General features: G+C 36.8%; 1 protein-coding gene and 1 long non-coding RNA gene across 4 annotated transcripts; one reads left to right on the top strand and one right to left on the bottom strand.

Annotated features, from left to right (window-relative positions):
* Positions 1–569: 569 nt before the first annotated feature.
* On the bottom strand, positions 570–17,205 carry LOC136236683 (uncharacterized). 3 transcript variants are annotated; one of them, XM_066026926.1, is made up of 2 exons: positions 17,170–17,205; positions 570–3,599 (listed from the first exon to the last, which is right to left on the bottom strand). In XM_066026926.1, the coding sequence occupies exon 2, from the start codon at positions 1,823–1,825 to the stop codon at positions 704–706; it is 1,122 nt and encodes a 373-aa protein (XP_065882998.1). In that variant the 5' UTR covers positions 1,826–3,599; positions 17,170–17,205; the 3' UTR covers positions 570–703. The 3 variants fall into 3 exon arrangements, with proteins under 3 accessions (XP_065882998.1, XP_065882987.1, XP_065882990.1); XM_066026915.1 differs by lacking the exon at positions 17,170–17,205 and adding an exon at positions 17,003–17,157; XM_066026918.1 differs by lacking the exon at positions 17,170–17,205 and adding an exon at positions 8,900–9,251.
* On the top strand, positions 12,659–13,400 carry LOC136236713 (uncharacterized). Its single transcript, XR_010692209.1, has 3 exons — positions 12,659–12,683; positions 12,747–12,860; positions 12,917–13,400. It is a non-coding gene; the product is annotated as an uncharacterized lncRNA (long non-coding RNA).
* Positions 17,206–21,232: the final 4,027 nt, after the last annotated feature.

Here is a 21,232-nt window from a genome sequence, read left to right on the forward strand (position 1 = left end):
AAATTATGCCACATACGTAACCTACGTATATAAATCTAGATTTTTATTTATTTATTAATGCTTTACAGCACAAGTGCTGAGGGTCTGTAGGACACCTGGTCCTACAGCCTGCCCAAAAACTTTTAGCTACATAAGGTGTGTTTCAAAAGTTGCAGAAAGGAGAAAAAAATCCATGACTGGACCTAGGCGGTCTCGAACCTGCAGCCATCTGATTTACGCTTGAACGCTTACAGGGGTCTACCAGGTGGTCAGGATGTTTTTTCCTGGTTATTTCCATGTAATTATATCCATAGGAATTCTAGAGGTTTTGGTGCATGCCTCCATTTTAATTTGACCAGGCCACATCTTCGGCCACACATCCAGATTAGTATCCAGGTCAGCTGAGTCAGCGGTACTGGTGTACTTCAACCCTGGTATGAAATTAAAGCTTAATTGGAATCCCAATATGTGGCAACAGCTATAACTATTACTATAATTTGTGTAGTATGTATAATGACATTTGCTACATATATACAGTACATTCCACTTACGCCGCTCGTGAAATATTGTCCCTATAGGCAATACCAGTATTCTAATACATAAACTGCTCATTAACACATATGCACATATACTTTGTATGTACGTAATGTAAGATACGTAAATGGACAGCATTTAAAATGTGATAAAACAAATGTGTATGTAACTATTTATGTAAAATCACTTATTACGTGTTAAAACTTTCATCCTCGAATTCCTGATTTCTTTTAATTTCAACAATTTCTTCATTGCGGTAGCGTATTATGTTACTTAACTCTTCAATTAGATTCTTATCTTTTTTTTCTCTCTCATCTAGGAGATTCTGAAGTTCTTCACAAGATTTCTTTAATTCTATACATAACAGTTTTTTAAGCTTTAATATTTGACTTTGCAATTCCTCCAAGTCAGCTGTGTCACAACTCTCCCTAATGTCCATTTCCAGTTTCTTGATCTCTTCTCGTATAATTTTGATTTTGTTGTCATTTACTTGACCTTTTAATATCTTGATAATTGAATAGTTGAGGCATGCAAAACCTAATATAATTATTAAAAAGTTGGTAGCTAGGACACCCACAATACCAACACTAATTTTTTGAAATAACAGTAGATGATCTGAATACCGTATTTCAACTGCTTTTGCTGTTTCATTATATGATATGGTGTCTTCAGCTGTCCCAGTGATACATGATAAGGGATGCAAATCATAAGATAAAGCTGACAGGGAGATTGCTATCGGCAAAATGATAACTGAATATATGAGGGCTACAACTCTGAAATAGTAGGTACATTTGGGAACCTTGATTTCAAGTTCTGATTGTAATAGCAGCCTATTGTAGCACAATGCATCAAGATCATGATGTGTACAAGTATCTAATTTTTCATGTAAATGCTCCAGTACTGCCAAGCGCCACAAGTAGATGTGCCCATGGCTAGCTGCAAGCACAATGTATAACTTTACAACCATGAACACAAACAAAATTGCAACAGTGGTTGCAGTCAACATCCAGTATAACCCTCTGTAGTAGTGCTTTGTTACTGACTTATCTCTGCAATTCCATAGCACAGCATCATCGATAAACTCAACTTCTACTTCTTGATGGCTAGGATGTGTTGTGATATTAAATTTAGCCATGGATTTTGCATCCCGGGTAGCTTCACTATCAGCAGTATCAGATATTAAGCTGACAACTGTTATATAGGCATATGTAATAATAAATACTGCTTTTAGATCAACAAGAAAGTAGATAGTCCACTTAGATGCCTTATTAACATCAGCATTATCAAATTCAAGTTTTAATTTGTCTTCCATACTAGCATCAGCAGTGAGGCTTCAAGCTTAGATACTGCATGCACACACTACTAGACTATAATGGATTGGTACAGCCAATACATATACTGTATGTTTTTATTTATTGTAGGACTGCATACATTGCAACATGTGCATGCAGTATATGCATGCATGCAGTGTAAGGGTTAGTACAATAAAAGTAGTACACTACATTGTGTTAATCAGTTAAAGTATTGAATATATGAGAAATGAGTAACAATGATATAACAGTTATTAAAAGAGAAAATGGAAGTGATGATAAATCTGGAGATAATAAAAATGTAGATAAGTGGTTGAGTCCAGTGTTGAAGCAAGCAACTGATGGTAACAGTTCAAAATGGAAGGAAGCACTATCTGGAGCACTTGATAATGAGCATATAATTGGTGCAATGATTATTCTTACCATATTCTATTTAGGCAACACCATTCGCAATGCTATACATGATAGTAATACTAAAGATGAAGATAAAGTTACTAAAGAATGCAGTTGCAGATCTGAAGATCGAGCATTTTACTTAGCCTGGTATATCGTTTGCTCTTCCTTGTGGCTATTGTGTCATATTTTAGTGCAAGTTCATAAGTATTGGCCTTGCAGACTTCTATTAAGATGTTTTAAATGCTGTGGCAGTGTTCTTGTGGTGGCACCTTGTTTTGGATGCATTGTTTACATTCCTACATCTTGTATTAAATACATCGCTTTTAAACTCAAATCTTTGCAAGAACAATACTGTAAGTGTGGCAGTCGTACAAATACGTATGGTGTCAGTGTAAATAATACAACAGCACAAACAAATGATGCCACTCAGAATGTAGCAACACAGTCAGTACAAAGCCAATCCTACTTTAGTAAAATTGGCAAAAGACTTAAATACACTAAAGACAATGTTTATTCAACATACAGTATAATTAAAAGATATTGGCAAGCACCAGGCCATAGGTGCATACTCCAACGACAACATTATGTTTGTGCACAGTATTATGAACTGTATGTTATCGGTATTACTAAAAGCATTCATGATCAGACCTTCAATGAACAGAAAATTCAGGAGATTTTTGATAAATTACATTATAAAGATGAGACAGATTTGCCTGAACAACAGAAAAATCAAAAAACTCTTGATACTAAAATGCCGCCTCCAAACATTACTACAGTAAAGAAAGAACACACCACAAGGAACATTCAATATTGCTGTCAATGTTTCATTCATCTTATCCTTCTGATGTTCCAACTTATTGCCCAACTAGCAGTTGTACCATTGCTACTGATTAAGGTCTTTGATACCTACAGCTATCTTTGTTTTACTAATGATAGATACTGCACCATGAGAGAAGAGTACAGCTTACACCTGCATAAAACTGCTATGACATTTGCATTTTATTGTGGTCTAACATTGTCGTTTTTAACTTCTACAATGCTGAATTGGATTCCTTGGCCAACATTTCAACCTCTGGAAGAAGCTTCTAGTCCACACAAGAATGATAATGATGATTCTCTTCCTTCAAAGAGTAATGGTACTCCTCTTCCAAAAGAAAAAGAAAACACTCCTCCATCAGAGTTTCTTATCTCAAATGCTATTGATATTCCTCCTGCCACTGATGCTTCATCAGATCAGTTCTATACTCCCATTGAGGTCAATCTTGAGCCCGAGCATCCCAACCAGTCAACACCACCTGTGCCTCAATTTCCTGTAGTTGCTCTTCCTTATGGCAGTACCTTTACTTCTCGAACAGATCATAATGTTTAGTTCTCCATCTCCTATGAACATAACTAACTTCATTTAGAAACCATGTAGACACTATGCACAAGCTATAGTAGTACTTTACTAGAAAAATATGTACACACATTTATGTACGTATGTACTTACACTGTAGTGTAACGGTAAATTCCCAAACATATATGTGACTGGGCTTGTGAAAATAGGATATGTGGGCACATGATTTCGCCTACCTTTTCACACTTTCATTACTAACTTTTACTATGCCATGGCTGTGCAATTTTCCGCTCTTAGTAAGCATTTAAATGGCATCATGATGCAAGTTACAGAATGCAAATGGTCTGTTCCAATACTGAGATATGACCTGAAGTGTGATAGGATGTAGTTTGTGCCCACATGCCCTAGCTGTTTTCACAGGCCTGATCACGTGTTATGACATATATGTAAGTGTAATATGTTTTAGATTTGCATTTGTTAACTTCATTTGTAGCATACATGTATACATATGTATGTATGTATGTATGTATGCATGTATGTATGTGTGTATGTATGTATGTGTGTATGTATGTATGTGTGTGTATGTACGTATGTGTGTATGTATGTATGTATGTATGTATGTATGTATGTATGTATGTATGTATGTATGTATGTATGTATGTATGTATGTATGTATGTATGTATGTATGTATGTATGTATGTATGTATAATAACTCCTCATCAGTAAATATAACACTACATCAAAGAAAAGAATGATGCTAGACTTATGAGGCTACAGTTGTATGACAAAATTTACTCCCCTTAATAATAAGCAACATGCTGGGTTTTTTTACATTGAAACATTTTGTGAGATTTTGTAGCAGTCAATGTAACTATAGCTGCTATCTATCCATCTTATTATTTAATTTAATTAAAGGTTCAATTTTCAGAAGCAGTCATAGCTTATTTTAATAAGTTCAGTTTGGATTATAACTTGAAATTTCAATGACTTTATAAAAGTACCTCTGTACACTAAACAATTCTGATTTTTGTCATGGTACATTTACTTGTAAAAGAAAATTATGGAGAAAAGAATTCGTATAGTTTTCGTCTATGGTTTGCCCATTACACAGCCTTACGCACGTAGAACAATATATTAAAACCTAGCCTAGAGCTGTTCTGTTTACTTCAACTGTTGAAAGCATGGATAACCACATTTCAACATGAAGCCATAGTTTATGTATACAGTACTGTAAATTGAAACCTTGAATTGTCAGCAAAATGAAATGGAACACAAAGTAGTGAGTACATAATGTGCCTTACATTGTGCATACTGCAGTACAGCTATGCCAAAAGGCACCTGTCAGGCTGAAGCAATGTCTAACAGTAAAAAAATCATGCCTCATTGGCCTTAGCCATTATTAAGTTACTCTGTATTAAACAGTTGTTTAGTTAGTTTAGTCTCAATCAGAAAAAAATCCACTAATTGTAGTACGTATATATTTTAAAATTTTTGTCAACTTCAGACTGCACTAAATTTAAGCACTTTTGGACTTGATTATATATCCTATGCAATACTGCCATGGGTCTGTGAAGGTATTATGAGGCTGGTTTCTGGTAAAGTAAGAAGATGCAAACCTTCATGACGCATACTACTGTACTGTATGGTACATACATGCTTATGCATATGTTTCAGCAAGATTTCTATGCAAGCACTACAGTGCTACTTTATCAATTTACAATAAAGCACACTCTCTTCTCCTCTCTCATTCACTGTTACTTTCTACTACTGTACCTGCATCAAAACATGATGTTGATGATTTTAGCATTAGTGGTTTTTGTGTGTGCAGGCTCTTGTTTACCAGTCAAGTGTTATGGTCATTCAAATGTAATGATAACATTAGGACACATTGGCATGAATGTCTTGTAGCGTACACTTGTAATAATATAATATGTTAGTATACAATGAAGCTACATATTTGTATAGGTAGATACAAGAGCTGGTAAACTGCACTCATGCAAGTAGAGCACATGGTTTATGCCTGTAACTACATGAAACCCCTTAAGTCTATCTTTGCCATAACTTGTTTTTGAACTTTTGCATGTGTGTGACCAAGTTTGGTTTCCTGTGTCTACAGCATGTATATGCCAGTTTACAGTCTGACTGGTGGTGAGTAATATGCCCGTAGGTCAGAAAGTGGTAGTGTTTATTGTGTATTTGTGAGTAGTCATGGTTACACATGATTGTCATTTGAGTTTGTACGATATTAGAATGGTGCCTATATACTGTTTCACTTTACTGACTCTTAAGATGCTTCACTGTTGCAAATGTAAAAGCATCAAATAGCATGGTGCCAAATAGCCATATTCACTGTATTTTTCAGAATTAGTTTATCAGTATTCTTAAATTCTGAGTCAGTAACAGTAACCCATTGCACTTTCCCATGCATTAAAGCAAATCAGTTTGAAATGTGTTACATAGTAAAAGATGCAATAGTCATGCAGCTTTCAAATCGGAGTTCATTTTTGTATCTGGTAGTCGTGAAGATCACTGTTTTCTGTTTTGCAGAGACATTTATACAAGTATACAGTACATTTTGGCTAGAAGCCAACCTCACAATGCCTTACTGGCGCCTTGGCAATATCGCTTACTATAGGTTTGTTTTATCAAGTCCACCTCAAATACTAGTAGAAATTTAATCCCTACTTTAGTCATAGCTATAGACTAAAGTATAAGGATTATGTAAAGTATTATAATGTTCACTAATATATCTGCAGGTGTAAGCAGCCTCAATGTTTATTTCTTTGATCCAAATTCAAGCATAAAATTCCCTTGTATGTACTTACAGCCTAAGGGTATACATACACTCACACACTCAGAGTTGGGACATGCTTGCTCAGATACAGGAAACCAAACTTGCTAACACACAGATTCCAAAGTACAAAAACAAGTTTAAGTAAACATCATGATGTAAAGGACCATGCAATTGCTGTGCTTTCATGCATTACACTATACACACAAAATTTAGTGCCTGGAAGGCACCTAAAGACTAATACAACACTTGACTTTGCCTTGTGTTGTACTCAGCCTCTAAGCACCCCCCTCATGCTATATTCTCTGTAGACCTGTACATCAGTGCTTTAACTATAACATACCATATAGAGGGAAACTTTGGCGAGGATAAACTTTGGTGAATAGCCAGCTAAATTGCATTTGGCGAAATAAACTTTGGTGGATTCAATCTCAATCTTTAGCTTAAAAGGTGCTAAGCTCAGGTGCTACAAGTAATTGGCGGGTTAAACTTTGGAGAATTTGTACAGTGGCAAATTGCCAAATTCTCCAAAGTTTTCTCCCGCCAAAGTTTCCCTCTATACGGTAATACATAATGAGTATCGCAAAAGTTGTACGAAAATTTCTTATATGAATCACAGAAGATTGAATTACCTAATAGAGCAGTCATACATGTAAGGGGGCATCTCCAAACTGATTTTTGTACGCTTAACGTCATAATGGTGCTATCTTCAGACCCCCCCTCCTTAGTGTCGCACTATTTTTAAACAATGCATTGGCAATAGAAGCACAAAACTTTACCTGAAAACATAGTCTACTAACAGTATAGCAGCTTAATCACGTCACAATTCTCTATTCCTAGCTGTTTACACTATAACTGCTTTGATAATATCATGGGCTGAACCCCCCTCCCCTTAACATCATATCATTATGACATTAAGCGCACCAAAATCAGTTGGAGATTCCTCCTAAATCATACGAAAATGTTTTGCACAAAAACAAAGTGAATTGTGATATATTTGTAAACACAAACATCGTAGTACTTTAAGTGATAGCTATACTGTACTTCCTGGTCATCTTACTTAGGGCATCGGTATCCTGAATCACTTTAATTTTTGGTGATCAGACTACCAGACAAGTGTTCATATCGTACAACAAAATTTTGTAGGGATTAATTTGGCTATGGTTAGTTTTAGTGATTACAATGTCACACACGTGATCAATCATGCTGTCTGAATGAGGCTATTTATTTCATGACATTCCTTACATAACTGTATCTCTGCATAACTTTATTTGCCATGACTCACAAAAGCTATACTGTATGGGCAGTTATGTGTCTGGCCATACAGTGTACTGTATGGAAAATACAGCATAGGCCAACGCTTTGATGAGCTATAATAATTATGTTAGGCTAAGCGGATAACATTAAGCTACAGTATACACATGTATGTACATGACTATAGCATTAGCATGCTATGATGAGCAGTTGTAGCAATCTTATATACTTTACAGGTATATTAGTGCTCGATTACAAATGCGTATTAATCAATGCGGACTGTAGCATTCTGTGGGAGCTATTGCTCTACAAGAACTTGTACTGAGAGGTTGTTACAATGCATTCTTTACATGAGAAACACTTCAATATTAACAATAAAATTGTTACTACACTAGGTTAAGGAACACCCGCATAGCTACATAATTTAACCATGCATATTTTGTAGAATACAAAATATGCATGGTTAAATTATGTAGGGCTATGCATGCATGCGGGTGTTCCTTAACCTATAGTGTAGTAACAATTTTGATAAGCTCCCACAGTGCAGATTGATTAATATGCATGCTTAATCGAGCACTACCTGTTGAGTATATAAGATTGCCACAGCTGCTCATCATAGCAGGCAAATGCTAGTCATGTTTTTAAGGTTAATATATTAATGGTGGCCACATGGAGACACTGGGTACCCCATCATCCACCACCTTCAGCTCAGTGTGAGTGTAATGTTTGAGTTGTTAACCACAATAATTATTATGTTAGACCTTGTAATGAAGATATTCAGCAGCCATATATAATGCAATGCTAGAGTGGAATTAACACAGACTGTGGTGCTTAGTACTTTTGAAATTCTTTCTTGTGAAACTGTGCTGTGTGTTTTTGAAACTGGGTTAGTACTTTTTTGTGAAATAAAGTAAGGTATGATTACAGATCACTGCTACAGTTAAGTTGTTTCTCAAGGTCAATAGCCTTATATTAGGGCTGGGAGATAATTTAGATAAAAAGATAATCTAGATACCTAAATCACCTATCGTAAATTAGATAATGATTTTCATTATTGAGATAATAGTAAATCTCCATAATCTATTATATATCAACCACAGTCAGATGAAAAACCTTTGGAAAGGTATCAAATTAAATGAGGAACAGGTAAAATTTCTTACTTGACAAGGACTTTATGTCAACAAATATGTAAAAGTGTGCTTACAATATTACATTATTGTCGAGATAATATCAATTATCGAGATAAAATGATTGTCACTTATTGAGATATAGGTTTTACTATTATCACACAGCCCTACCTTATATGTATATGGCTTAAACTCCTGTTAAAGTGGCACCATCACAGTGTTGGTCTACCCAGATCTGCTGTTGTGCATAAGATATATCCCTCAACATCTCTAAATATACTCCAAGCAGTCAAGAAACAAACTGCTGTGCCATTGATGTATAGCCTCTTTCATGGGTTTTCCCATACTTCACCACTAGACATACTGCCACTCGTACTACAGTAGTTGCGATTTAAGTTCTTATCGTATTTCAAGTCATTAGGGTCAGTACTTGGAACTAAATCAGCTACATCTCTGTATACGTACATGGATACTTCTGTGTATTGTATGCATATTGAAGTCACATGGTCTGATATTGTATGACACAATTCAATTAACTAACCACAATATTATGTTAAAATGTATTATAAATAATATTACTAAATAAAGCAAAATCTATATGTACACTAACCAATAGTAGCATGGACAGATCTGAATTATGGATTAAATAAATGTCCATTAGTATATCTGCAGGTGTAGGCAATCTCTCTCAGTGTTTCACTACTTTTTAGCTATTCGAATTCTTAGTAACTATTTTATCCTTTGATTCCCTCATAGGCGGATCTGGGAGACACTGCTAGGGGAGTGAAGGAGGGAAAGAAGCTATAGAATAAAACTAATAGGAGAAGAACGAAACTCTAGTACACAGGTTATATTCATTTACATAACTTTGTCTGGTATAGTCATTCCCTACTATAGTGTACTTGTATAATTATTATGATGAACCACTATGTGCACATACAGAGTGCACATATGTAAGCATACAAATTAATTAAATTTCCATTAGCTTACAATTTGGAAATGAAGAATATAATTATATTATGCAACTGGCTTTGCAAGTAACCTTGAGCTCTTCCAATCACACTCATTTGACAGCCCATAACACTTACTACATTATACACCCCGTACCACTACCTCTTCAGTGATCTTGTAATAGCTGTCATGGGAAAAAAAAAACAATGATTCAGGGAAAAAAAATTGGACCACTCTGGCAACTACTTAATTTTTCAGATTATTACCATTCCAATGATGTCGAATACACCTGTACATCTGGACATCCATAAAATCTGTTATACTTTCTTCTATAGAGCAATCTGTCCCCATGATTAAACTCAGCCCAAATCAACAACCAAGATAGTTCACACCAACTTTGAGACATCATATCAAATGCGTGCGTACTTTAAGGAAAAAGTATCTTCGGTCACCCTCTGAAAACAAGACAAGACTACATACAGCAGAAACTAATCTCAACAATGAATTCATCCAAGCGAACTAGTCAACTTACGAATCCACTCTTATACACAACAATACATACGAAATCTAACCAACTCCCATTTAATTCCACAACAATCCACCTGGACAGTTTTAGCATGCAGGATGATTTCAGCAAAGCCTCTCTTTTTAACCAATACTTCCATTCTGTATTCACTACCAGTAGACTTGACTTACCAGATGATGTCAATACCATTGGCTCCTTCCTCGATAACTACTTAGTCTCTGTGTCTATATCCAAAGATGAAGTGCTACAGACATTCAACTCCCATGATCCTCAGAAATCCACAGGAATTGATGGCATAGGGCCTAAAATTCTTAAACATTGTGCTTTATCATCATACAAAGCTTTACATTTTCTCTTCACACTTAGTCTATGAAAACACGTTATACCTATAGACTGGTGCACTCACTCCAAAATCTGGCGACAAGTCTCTTGTAAATAGCTATCATCCAATCTCACTACTGTGCAATATATCCAAGGTGATGAAGCTTCTGGTCTATAACAAGATTATCTCTCACATCACAACCTGCCTATCACCTCACCAGTTTGGTTTCTTGAGCAATGGATCAATACTACTCCGATTACTAATCCTATTTAATTGCATTATCGATGCCAAAGATCAAACAGATGTAATTTATCTGAACTTTTGCAAGACCTACGACAGTGTACCACACAATGAACTTCTACTCAAACTTTGATCAATGGATATCTCAGATAATTCATGGCTTTGGTTTAAGTCATACGTATTAAACCGCCAGCAATGTGTGAAAATCAACAACATACATTCCCACTTATTACCTGTTTTATCTGGAATTCCCCAAGGGAGTGTATTAGGTCCTTTACTGTTTCTCTTGTACAGCAATGACATTCCAGACTGTGCTGTTTCTTCTATAATACTATTATTTGCTGATGATACCAAATGTTTCAAACCTGTCGGAAGCTTGTTTGACTCAGACCAACTGCAAACAGATATTGACTTACTATACAAATGGAGTTCTGACTGAAACCTTACATTCAAGTGTGTATACACATGAGTTTTAAACCCAAGCTACAAACAATCTATAATATGAATTTATCTCCTATTACTAGTGCTGACACTCATCGTGATCTTGGTGTCTTACTTAGTTTCCTCCAACCTTTCCTGGGAGCCACATTATCAATACACTATTGCCAAATCTTATAAATTATTAGGTCTATTGAGGCATACTTTCTCAACTCATAACACCATCAACAGTAAGAAACAACTATATCCCTTGTTTGCTCTTATTGTATTGCTCAGTTTTATGGAAGCCAATCTCACACCTTTTCGAACAAATTCAATGCCAAGTACATGCAATTGGAAAGGCTATTATTACCTATTTTTGGCACAGATCCAGTCACAATTGGTAATTACAAATATTAGTGGCATATCTATAGGGGTAGGCCTGTGCCCTACCAAATAATTCTGGTGCCCTACAAAAGAATTTTGGTATGCATGATCAAGATACTCTAATAGAGCAGCTGTCAATCACTGTAATAAAGCAGTCATTCTATTCAGAGCAGCAATGTAGCAAACTGTGCAGTTATAAATAAGTACTTTATCAGTGACATAATAATAGGGCTGCTATTGTGAACAGGTAGTTATACTCAATGAATTCACCAGTGACTATAAGATTCATCTTCTCCAGTTAGCTACTACCATATTGTATACATTTGACTTAAGTGATACTATGGTCTTCATCAAGAGTTACAAATCACCTCATCCAGGCTTCAACATCACAAACTACATCACATTTGCTACTGACAACACTCGACATGCCACCCATCATAAATTGAATCAAACCAGGTCCTCAGACAACACTAAAAATTTCTATGTTTACACTACAAAAACGGATCGGAATTAGCTACCGGCGTATATTTCCTTGTTTCAGGAAAGTCATGGAAAGACGATCCGGTTTCAAAGCCCTCTTACTTTCCATATATTTACATTGCACAGTAAACATAATTAAAGTTGTTAAGTTTTTTAATGTATACAATGGAAGTTATTTAGCTAAGAATTTAATACTGGTGAATATGTGCACCACTGAGTGAGGCTGACTATGCGGTATTGGTAAAACCGGGAGGGGAGCGGGAGCGGGAGCGGGAGATTGCATGGTAAAATCAGGAACCGGGAATCGGGAGATCACGTGCGACTTCTCCTAAATATCTCACTTGTAATCACGTGCAAATTTTGTACATGCAAATTTTATTACCACAACCCTTGTACATCAGACAGATTCAAGTCCACCTCAAGAGACCTGTGTACCAAATCATCCACTAACTCAGTTTCTGCTAGAATTAAAGGAAAAGGCCAGCAGTAGTGCTAAAATAAGGAGATGTGAAAGAAGAGTCAAGTTTTTAAATGAAGAATTTTGTTGGGACCGATTCTTATCTGAGTTAAATGTTGTCTGTCAAGATATTCTCCTGTACAATTAATATGTTTTGCAACCAAGCATTGACAAGGTAGGTAATTATATCTTCATTCATATAATATGTAGCCTCTGTTAAAATTTATCATTCCTTTAGGAAGTTACTGATCTTGACATTGGAAAGATTGCAGTACTTCAGACGAAAAGGAGTAATCAAATAGCCTTTTTGAGACGTTTAAACGATAAGGAAGATAAAACACCAAGAGTAGAGGTATTATATAACAATATCCATGCATAGATAGCGTTTACTGCAATATATTTTTGTAGGTTGTATCAAGTTACAGTGACCCTGATTATGCAGAACTAAACTATCATGCAGGAACTGCCACTCGTTCAAACATTGGAGTTGTGAATACCAAACAATACTAACAAATAATTTGTTTACATTAAGAGATCATTTTAAAGCAGCAGTAAAATATGGTACATATTTATGCATAACTGGACAAGGTACACTACATAAAGTGTACATACAATTCTAGTCCTTCACATTTTTGGGGCAACTGAGTTGAATTTGTTCATTTTCAAACATCTCTTCACATTCCTCATCATTGGTTCACGGACTTGCTTGAAGTACATCCCATAGACCAGCACATCAAAAAATTGTGTCACAAGCGGATTGTTTGGAAAAAATATGTAATTGAGAAAGTCTTGATATCCTTGGGAAGTGATGAGAAGCCTACCTAAAATCAATAAAGGTGTAAAGAAGAGATTAATTAATACATGACTAGAAATGACCACAAGCAATGTCATTATGAGCTTTCTATTCTGTCTGATGTTCTGTTGTTTCTTCTTCAAGGTTTTAAGGTTTTCAGACTGGGAGTTGTGTCCCGATAACTTTGTCTCCTCCTCGATTTGTTTGTGCACCTGGTAAGCCTTAATGGCTAAGAAGACATTGAGAGATATAGTAAGAATGGATGCCAGAAACAGTGGTGCAAAGACAAGCAAAACCAATTCAGTGAAGCCATTTCCTTCAAACAGACAAATTCCAAACTCTGGCACCTCGGTAACACCATCCACATCATTGATGAAAACATAAATGGCAGGTATGGCAGCTAGCAACCACACTACACAGATAACAGCAGCTACAACACGTGGTGTCATCATTCTTCTATGCTTGAAAGGAAATCTTATTGCTACCACCTTGTCAGCTGCTATCATCACGAATGATATCTGGTAGACGATAAAGAAGAGCACTTGAATCTTTGAAGGATAACAGCTGATGGGAGACTCTACTCCTAACTGGTAAGAAATCATCATGGTGCTAGTAATGAGGCTGCCAACTCCGGTAAACATCACACCAGATACCAGCAAGTTAGCAAGAAATAAATTATGAGGCTTGTGTAAGCTCCTTGTGGTTTTGATAGTGTAGACCACCCAGCCAGACAGTAGAAGGTTGACAGTAGTAGCAATCATCTTGAACAACAAGGATAGGTAGGCAACATATCCTGGGAGAACAGAGCCTCGATCCTGATCTAATCCTGAACCAGAGTAATCCATGTCACTCCTGCTGTACTCAAGCTCAAATACTTAGACACGCAACTACTGTGGTACTGTTTACACCTATTACTGTTTTATAAGTGATGTTGGAAGCCCTTAACATCCACACTCAGCAAGGTGATGGTTTGCTCAATTTCATTGTAAAGTCATTAATATGAAATTCATAGCTATACTGAAGCCTATGCCCTACCATTTGTATACTGCCAGACTATATCCACTAGCTGTCAATGAATTTGTAACTTGTATGATCTTAAACCATTGCCAGTGATTTCTCAAAGGAATACCCCCATTTACTATTAATGCAATGACAATACTAGCTACATGCAGTTGTGTTGGCGGTAACTTTGTACATAAGGTATACTGTTGAATTAAAAACCTTATACTAACAACTTCCATTCCAGCAAAATGTGATTATGAGGGCCAACCTTCTTGATAAAAGAATTAATGAATTAAAGGTTGTCAATATTTAACATCCTCTACAGTATAGACCATGCATGTACATGTATGTATGAGTACTTATGAACCAGATGGTTTTGTATATGTATGCATTGTAAACTATATACAGCACACGTATTCTGTTGTAAAGTCAGTACCATTATTCCAGTGCAAGAATTAGCTATAGTGTCATGCACCACTGGGAAGTTAATAATTATGTTCTATAATCAAATACGTATAAATAAAATAATTTCAAATTCGTTGTAGCTAGTTAAACACTGTAGTTTATATAGCTTACAGAAACCGATTTGGTCTGACAAAAACAGTCTTATAACCCATCAAATATTTTGAAGTTCTCTCTGAACAAGTAACATTTTCACAACTTATGATAATCCCTGGAGATTTTCCTGAATATTAGCTGTTCCATACAGTAAAGGAGATACACAATCTTAAGCCAACATACAGTATGTATTTTTGGGCTATAAGACTGGTTTTGTCAGACTCAATCACATGCATGCTCCCAGTCCTATGGCTCCTATACAGTAGCTTAGTATGCTATACAATGTATAGTAATGTTTATCCAAGAAGCTATATTAACAATGTCAACCATACATGTGTATATACACCCATCTTCTTTCTTTTCAGTGATTTTTCAACCATTTCATTTCTTCAGGCTAGGGGCAGATGTGGGGGATTTGGGGGGGGGGGGGGGGGGGGTGGGGTGGGGTTAGAATTTCAGAAGAGCAGCCAACTACCCTGTAAACGTTTGAGCGTAAATTGGATGGCTGCAGGTTCGAGGCTACCTAGATCCAGTCATGGATTTTTTCTCCTTTCTCCAACTTTTCAAACACACCTTCTGTAGCTAAAGTCTTAGAGCAGGCTGTAGGACCAGGTGCCCTACAGACCTTCAGTACTTGTGCTGTAAAGCATTAATAAAAAATTAAAAAAACAGTCACATTTGATTTAGTTAGCAAATTAAAAAAATTGTCTGAAATCTTATCTCAGGGTATTTAAGAGCTGAAAATTTTCTGGGGACATGGCCCCAGATCCCCAGAATGCCATCCATGTCTGCCTGTTGTATGCTTTAAACTTCACAGTTCCACCTCTTAACTCTTTATAGCGTGCTCCTAATTCTCAGAGGTTATATTTATTTTATGATTACTGACCAGACAGTCTAGCTGATGTGGTCATGCAGGATAGTGCACAATCAGTACAGAACATTAACAAATTAAAAATGTTGTGTAAACCTTGTTCGGGGTTATCAATTTCTATGATTCTTACTGGTAGGAACAACCTGAGACCGGGAGTAACATAGTGTTTGAACTGAGTAACATATTGCCATGATTGTCCAAACAATTAAAGTAAAGACATGAACAAAACAACCATCCTACATCCACATTCTCATTGACAAGCTCTCAAGAAGTTTCTGCACTGTATTCTTCAACATCACAGACACTAATACCATTAAGCACAAAGGACTCTGCTCAGACTGCATGCTCTGTAGTATCACATAAGGGATTGCATTTGTACGTTTCTTAAATGGATACGTAGCTACATAACTGTATGCTAGGTTCAATAGCGGATCCAGTGTGGAGGAACCATGCAGCCATATGACATGTCAGTACTTCTGATTAAATAGCTACTAAACTTTGTCAAGCCAAGAAACTCATGAAAATATGAACATTTTACTAGCATTTAATTTACAAATTCACTTGCAAACCAAAGTCAAACTAATTGTGAAATTCTCATCCAGACCCTTCGTGCGTACTAAGTGCCTTTTAAAAATAATTATCGTGTTGCTGTTGTTTAAGGCATCAGTTCAGAACCTTTTAAACAGCTTTTAAGACTTCACAACCATCTGAAAGACCAAAATGGCTAAAATCAAACAGTGAGAGACCACTAAGAGGTGATTATTTGCTACTCAAAAATGCAGCACTGAACTAGAGATCTAGCTGGCTCTCCCCAACCACTTACAACTTAACCTGTCTGTGCCCCTCCCCTTGCTAGCTCCTGGATCCGCCCCTGGGGTTTGACAGCAAAGATTGACACGTGATCTCCCGATTCCCGGTTCCTGATTTTACCAAGCAATCTCCCGCTCCCCTCCCGGTTTTACCAATTCCCTGACTATGGCGCGAACTAGACTGCTAGACGTCAAGCTGCCATGTTAGGCAGCGATTACTGGAACAGGACGCTCTGCATGGCCACTGTGACTTAGATCTAGTCTACCTATTTGGTTATTATCACCAGGTAGTCTAGTTGAAGTCGTTATCGCTATCGCAGAGTATGTGGCAGAGTAATCCTATTTTATCAAAACTTGTGTCAAGTTTACCGCAAAAATTAAATTACGCGTATACGAAAATTGACTCTGAGTTACTAGTAGAATCTCTCTTCCTACTTGATATAAAATACATTACTACAAACCTCAGTCCACTAGAACCCCTGTTGCATCGAGTAGCATCCGAAAAGTAGCTCTCTGGGAAGTAAGTATTTCGTGTGTCCATTCAAATATATGGGGTTTTTATTACAAACGTTTAACCCACGAGAGCACTGGCAAATACTGTCGCAATCCACATAAATTTCACACCAACCTGTTGCTGCTAGACTGCTCTAAATAATGCTACCCGTTTTAATGGGGATTTCCCCATGTGTGATATAGAATCATCGCGATAATTGAGCCATGCGCAATCATCAATACGCAATGTATGGGAGTTATTTGCAATCAACGGACTTCAGCCTCCAAGAGCAGTGACTTCCCGGTTGAATTGTGATAAAATTGTATTGAACAAAAGAAAGCTGAAGGTTAGAAATTGTTAATTCCACCCGTTTTTTTGGAATAGTCTAATGTGTAAGGTGTAATGAAACTTTACGCTTTAAAAACATGTGTTTTGCGTACAAAATGTATTGAAAAAACGAAATACGCATATGGCTTCATTTGACAAAATGTACAGACTAGTTTTGATATGGGCTGAGTGACTTGCTGTAAAAATTGGCAAAGACAGGCCTGCCAACTCTCACGGGTTTACCGTGAGTCTCACGGTTTCACTACCCTGCTCCGAGGTGGTAGGTTGACAGGATCCAGCCAGACAGGTTTGCCACCAGTTTTACTAGCAAACACTGGGAGATCGTCTTCAGGTTTCTCAATAAAACCCAACTCAATTTCTTCCAAACTGCTACTACAAGCCTTTTGAAACGTGCAAAATTCGAGACCACAATTAAACCTTTCAATTAATTGTGAAGATTATTATGCTGAGGCGTTTGTGATCAGAGCTCATCTAGCTCCAGACGATGAAAGGTCTGACTCTCTAGGATGACTAATTGCTGCTCATATTACGATTTTCACAGTCACATGTACAGCAAGTTGTATGCATAAATTAGTTGCTGCATGTACAACAGTGGCTATCAAGGAGCATCACTGTAAGTTTGTCCTTTCCCAATAACAGAATTGCAGAGCCACATACACTACTGAGCTGAAACTCAAATTGGAGTTGACTGCACCTAAAGCCAATGATCAGACTGTTCAAGTAAGAAAGGGTGTATGATTGGCAGAGCTGTGAGTGTGCAATCATAGACAAGTTTTAACTGTATGTCCCCTTTGTCAATACTGTCCAAAAGTGCAGCATGTAAAATTTTGTTTTCATACGAGTCACTTATTTTGCACATGCATTTGGCAATTAGAAACAAAGTGGAAACAGACTATCAGAGAGAAGTTGTATATGCCAAGGAGCCAGCCATACAGTTGTTAGTTATCTCATCAATAAAACCATCTGATTAGCAAAGCCAATTAAGTTCTAAAACTACAGTATCTATGGTGTGTTTGGGACCTGCTCAATGCGATGCTACTTTTCAAGCATGCATGGATGACGATTTAATTATTGTTTTCTTTATTTCCTTTTCGACTTTCAACACGATAGAGTCATCCAGCTTGTAAGCAAGGGCCATGCATTGCCATGAAAACTAATTCCATCTATAATTTCAGTTACTAGTAAACACTGCCTTAATAATCAATTCTTGTGGTATGATTAGTTCTATGTAAAACTTCATATACCATAAATAGTAGGCTACAAAACAACATTCTGTAATTATGAGCAATTCCATGTAAAATCTCAGCAGTTACTGATCAGTGTACTATGATCAGTAATATTGTTAAGATACACGTACTGTGTGTGCATGCAGTTCCATGTATAATCACATTTACCTGTAAATGTATACCATGTGAAAACATCTATTAACATTAAACAGTGTCCTGTATGCAAAGCATGTGGTATACATAATGTAATATTGAAGGTTGTATTCTAATAGTGACCTACATAGGCCAGAGAGGAACACTATGATAAATTTCCAATTTCTACATCCTAAAGTTAGGTGTATAGGACCAGTAGATAGTGTAGAAAATGTGGCCTGGCGTTAAAACCCGGAACGGACCCGAGGGGTCCGCCACTCAGGATTATGATCGACGTGATTCGGAATCACCGCGTAATTCCAGTTGATTCCTAAATTCCGAACGTTGAAACCTCTGATTCCTCTGATTCTGCCAGCGATTCCTCGCGATTCCTTTATTCCGTCTAATTCCAAAAGGGATTCCTATAATTCCATATGATTCTAATAATTCCAGCTGATTCCAAGGCTGATTCTGTAATTCCAAGTTGATTCCACGATTCCCTAGAATGGATTCTGTACTATAGGCGAGCCAGAATAGTGAATATCACAGTGTATCACTTTAGCTACCTCTGCTGAACCTACTGGTGAGTATTGAAGTCATTTTAAGTTCCACCCGGCATGGACTCGAGCCGCTGCGAGCCACTTGAAATTCGCTGGCAATAGCCTATTTTTGTTTATTTATTTTATCATTACTGGGCAGGCAGCTCTATATTTCTGCGTCAGGCAAAAGTGTCAGTGGACACCGTCACAACACTAGCTAACCCTGATGAAAGACCTTAAACTGGATCACATCTTTCCTGACTGGACGTACACAGAGTGTTGTGTGTGGTGGTTGCACTTCCACCCCCTGTGATGTTTTGAGTGGTGTCCCACAAGGTTCTGTACTAGGGCCTCTGCTATTTTTTTACATACATAAATGATATCAATATGCTACTCATACTACACAGCTATTTGCACAGCCACCAAGATGTAGAGTTTCTTTTACTCAAAAGCATTTTAGATCTCAAGCTGCCCACTGGTGGAATGTAGTTCCTAACGACATGTTAACATCTCCAACTTTTCAGGACGATTTATTTTCTTATTTGTGTAAAGTTTGTTGATGATTTTTATGTTTGTAAATTATTTGCTTAATTGTTTTGTATGTGCTATGTGTGTGTTGTAATTTTTTGTTCAGTGTTTGTGTGTGTGCAGTTGTAATTTATATGTGTATATGTATGCTATTTTTGTGTTTCCTCCTCAGTCAGGGAAGAATGGCATTGCCGACTGACTTGAGGCTAATTTAAAAGCAAATCAATCAATCGATCAAATCGATATCACTAACGAATTAAGTTCTATTTGTCACTTATACGCTGATGACTGCATTCTATATAGGAGAATTGATAGTTTAACAGATCTTAAAGATTTGCAAGATGATTTACAGATATTGGAGCTATGGGAGAAAAAGTGGAAAGTGTCTTTCAATGTTGACAAATGTGTGGTTGTATCTATAACTCTTAAACGAAACCCTATATACTCCAGTTACCACCTTCATGGAGAACAACTTACTGTGGTTCAGTGTGCCAAGTACCTGGGAGTCTCAATTGATTCAAAATTATATTGTAACCAACATGTGGACAATGTGTGCAAAAAGGAAAAGTCTGTATTAAGTTTTGTGAGGAGAAATTTTGCAAACTGCTCCTGTAAAATCAAAGAATTGACCTGTTTCTTACTTACGTCAAGCCCACAATGGAATATGCAGCTGCAACATGGGCTCCTTACAGCAGACGGTCAAAAAACAAACTTGAGTCTGTGCAAAGATGTGCAGCTCGCTTTGTAATGAATGATTAATATCAAACCAGCAGTGTATCAAATATGTTATCACGTCTTAACTCGAGCACTATTGAAACTCATTTCAAACATTTAAGGCTTCAGATGTTCCATAAAATTATTCATAGCATTGCGGATGTATCACTTCCTGATTATATAGCTCATAGATCAAGGTATACCAGAAGCAGTGAACTTAAATTTATACAGCCAGACACAGCTATTGATTCTTATAAATACAGTTTCTTTCCTGCTTCAATTTGATTGTGGAACACTCTACCTAGTGATATAAATTGTGACAATATAGATACTTTTAAGGAACTTCTGAAACATATTACATTGTAATTTATTTTTATAGCTTATATTTGTAGCCTCATGATTTTACATCTATATTGTAATATACTCACCCATATGAGTTCTGCAATAATTATATAGTAAGAATGTATTGCAACTCATTAACAAGCTAGTTAGCTAAGGGTTAGTATAAGTCTAGTTGGGAACACCGGATCCGGGCCCCACTGAAAACTTGTAGGAGCTGTTATTGAAAATTGTTAGATTACAGGATGTTCTGGAATCCGGGAAACCTCGATCCAACAGCCAGCCGACGGAGAATGAATTAGCTAGTATATAGTGGCTCAGTGTAGTTAGCTGCTTCTGCGACGGCTCGCACTCACTCGCGAAGACTTAAAC

The sequence above is a fragment of the Dysidea avara genome, chromosome 1 (genome assembly GCF_963678975.1).
Source record: "Dysidea avara chromosome 1, odDysAvar1.4, whole genome shotgun sequence".
In the NCBI taxonomy this organism is placed as follows: Eukaryota; Metazoa; Porifera; class Demospongiae; order Dictyoceratida; family Dysideidae; genus Dysidea; species Dysidea avara.

What these genes read in the sequence shown, in the direction of transcription:
- LOC136236683 (XM_066026926.1), bottom strand. Translation starts at nt 1,825, where the DNA reads ATGGAAGACAAATTAAAACTTGAATTTGATAATGCTGATGTTAATAAG.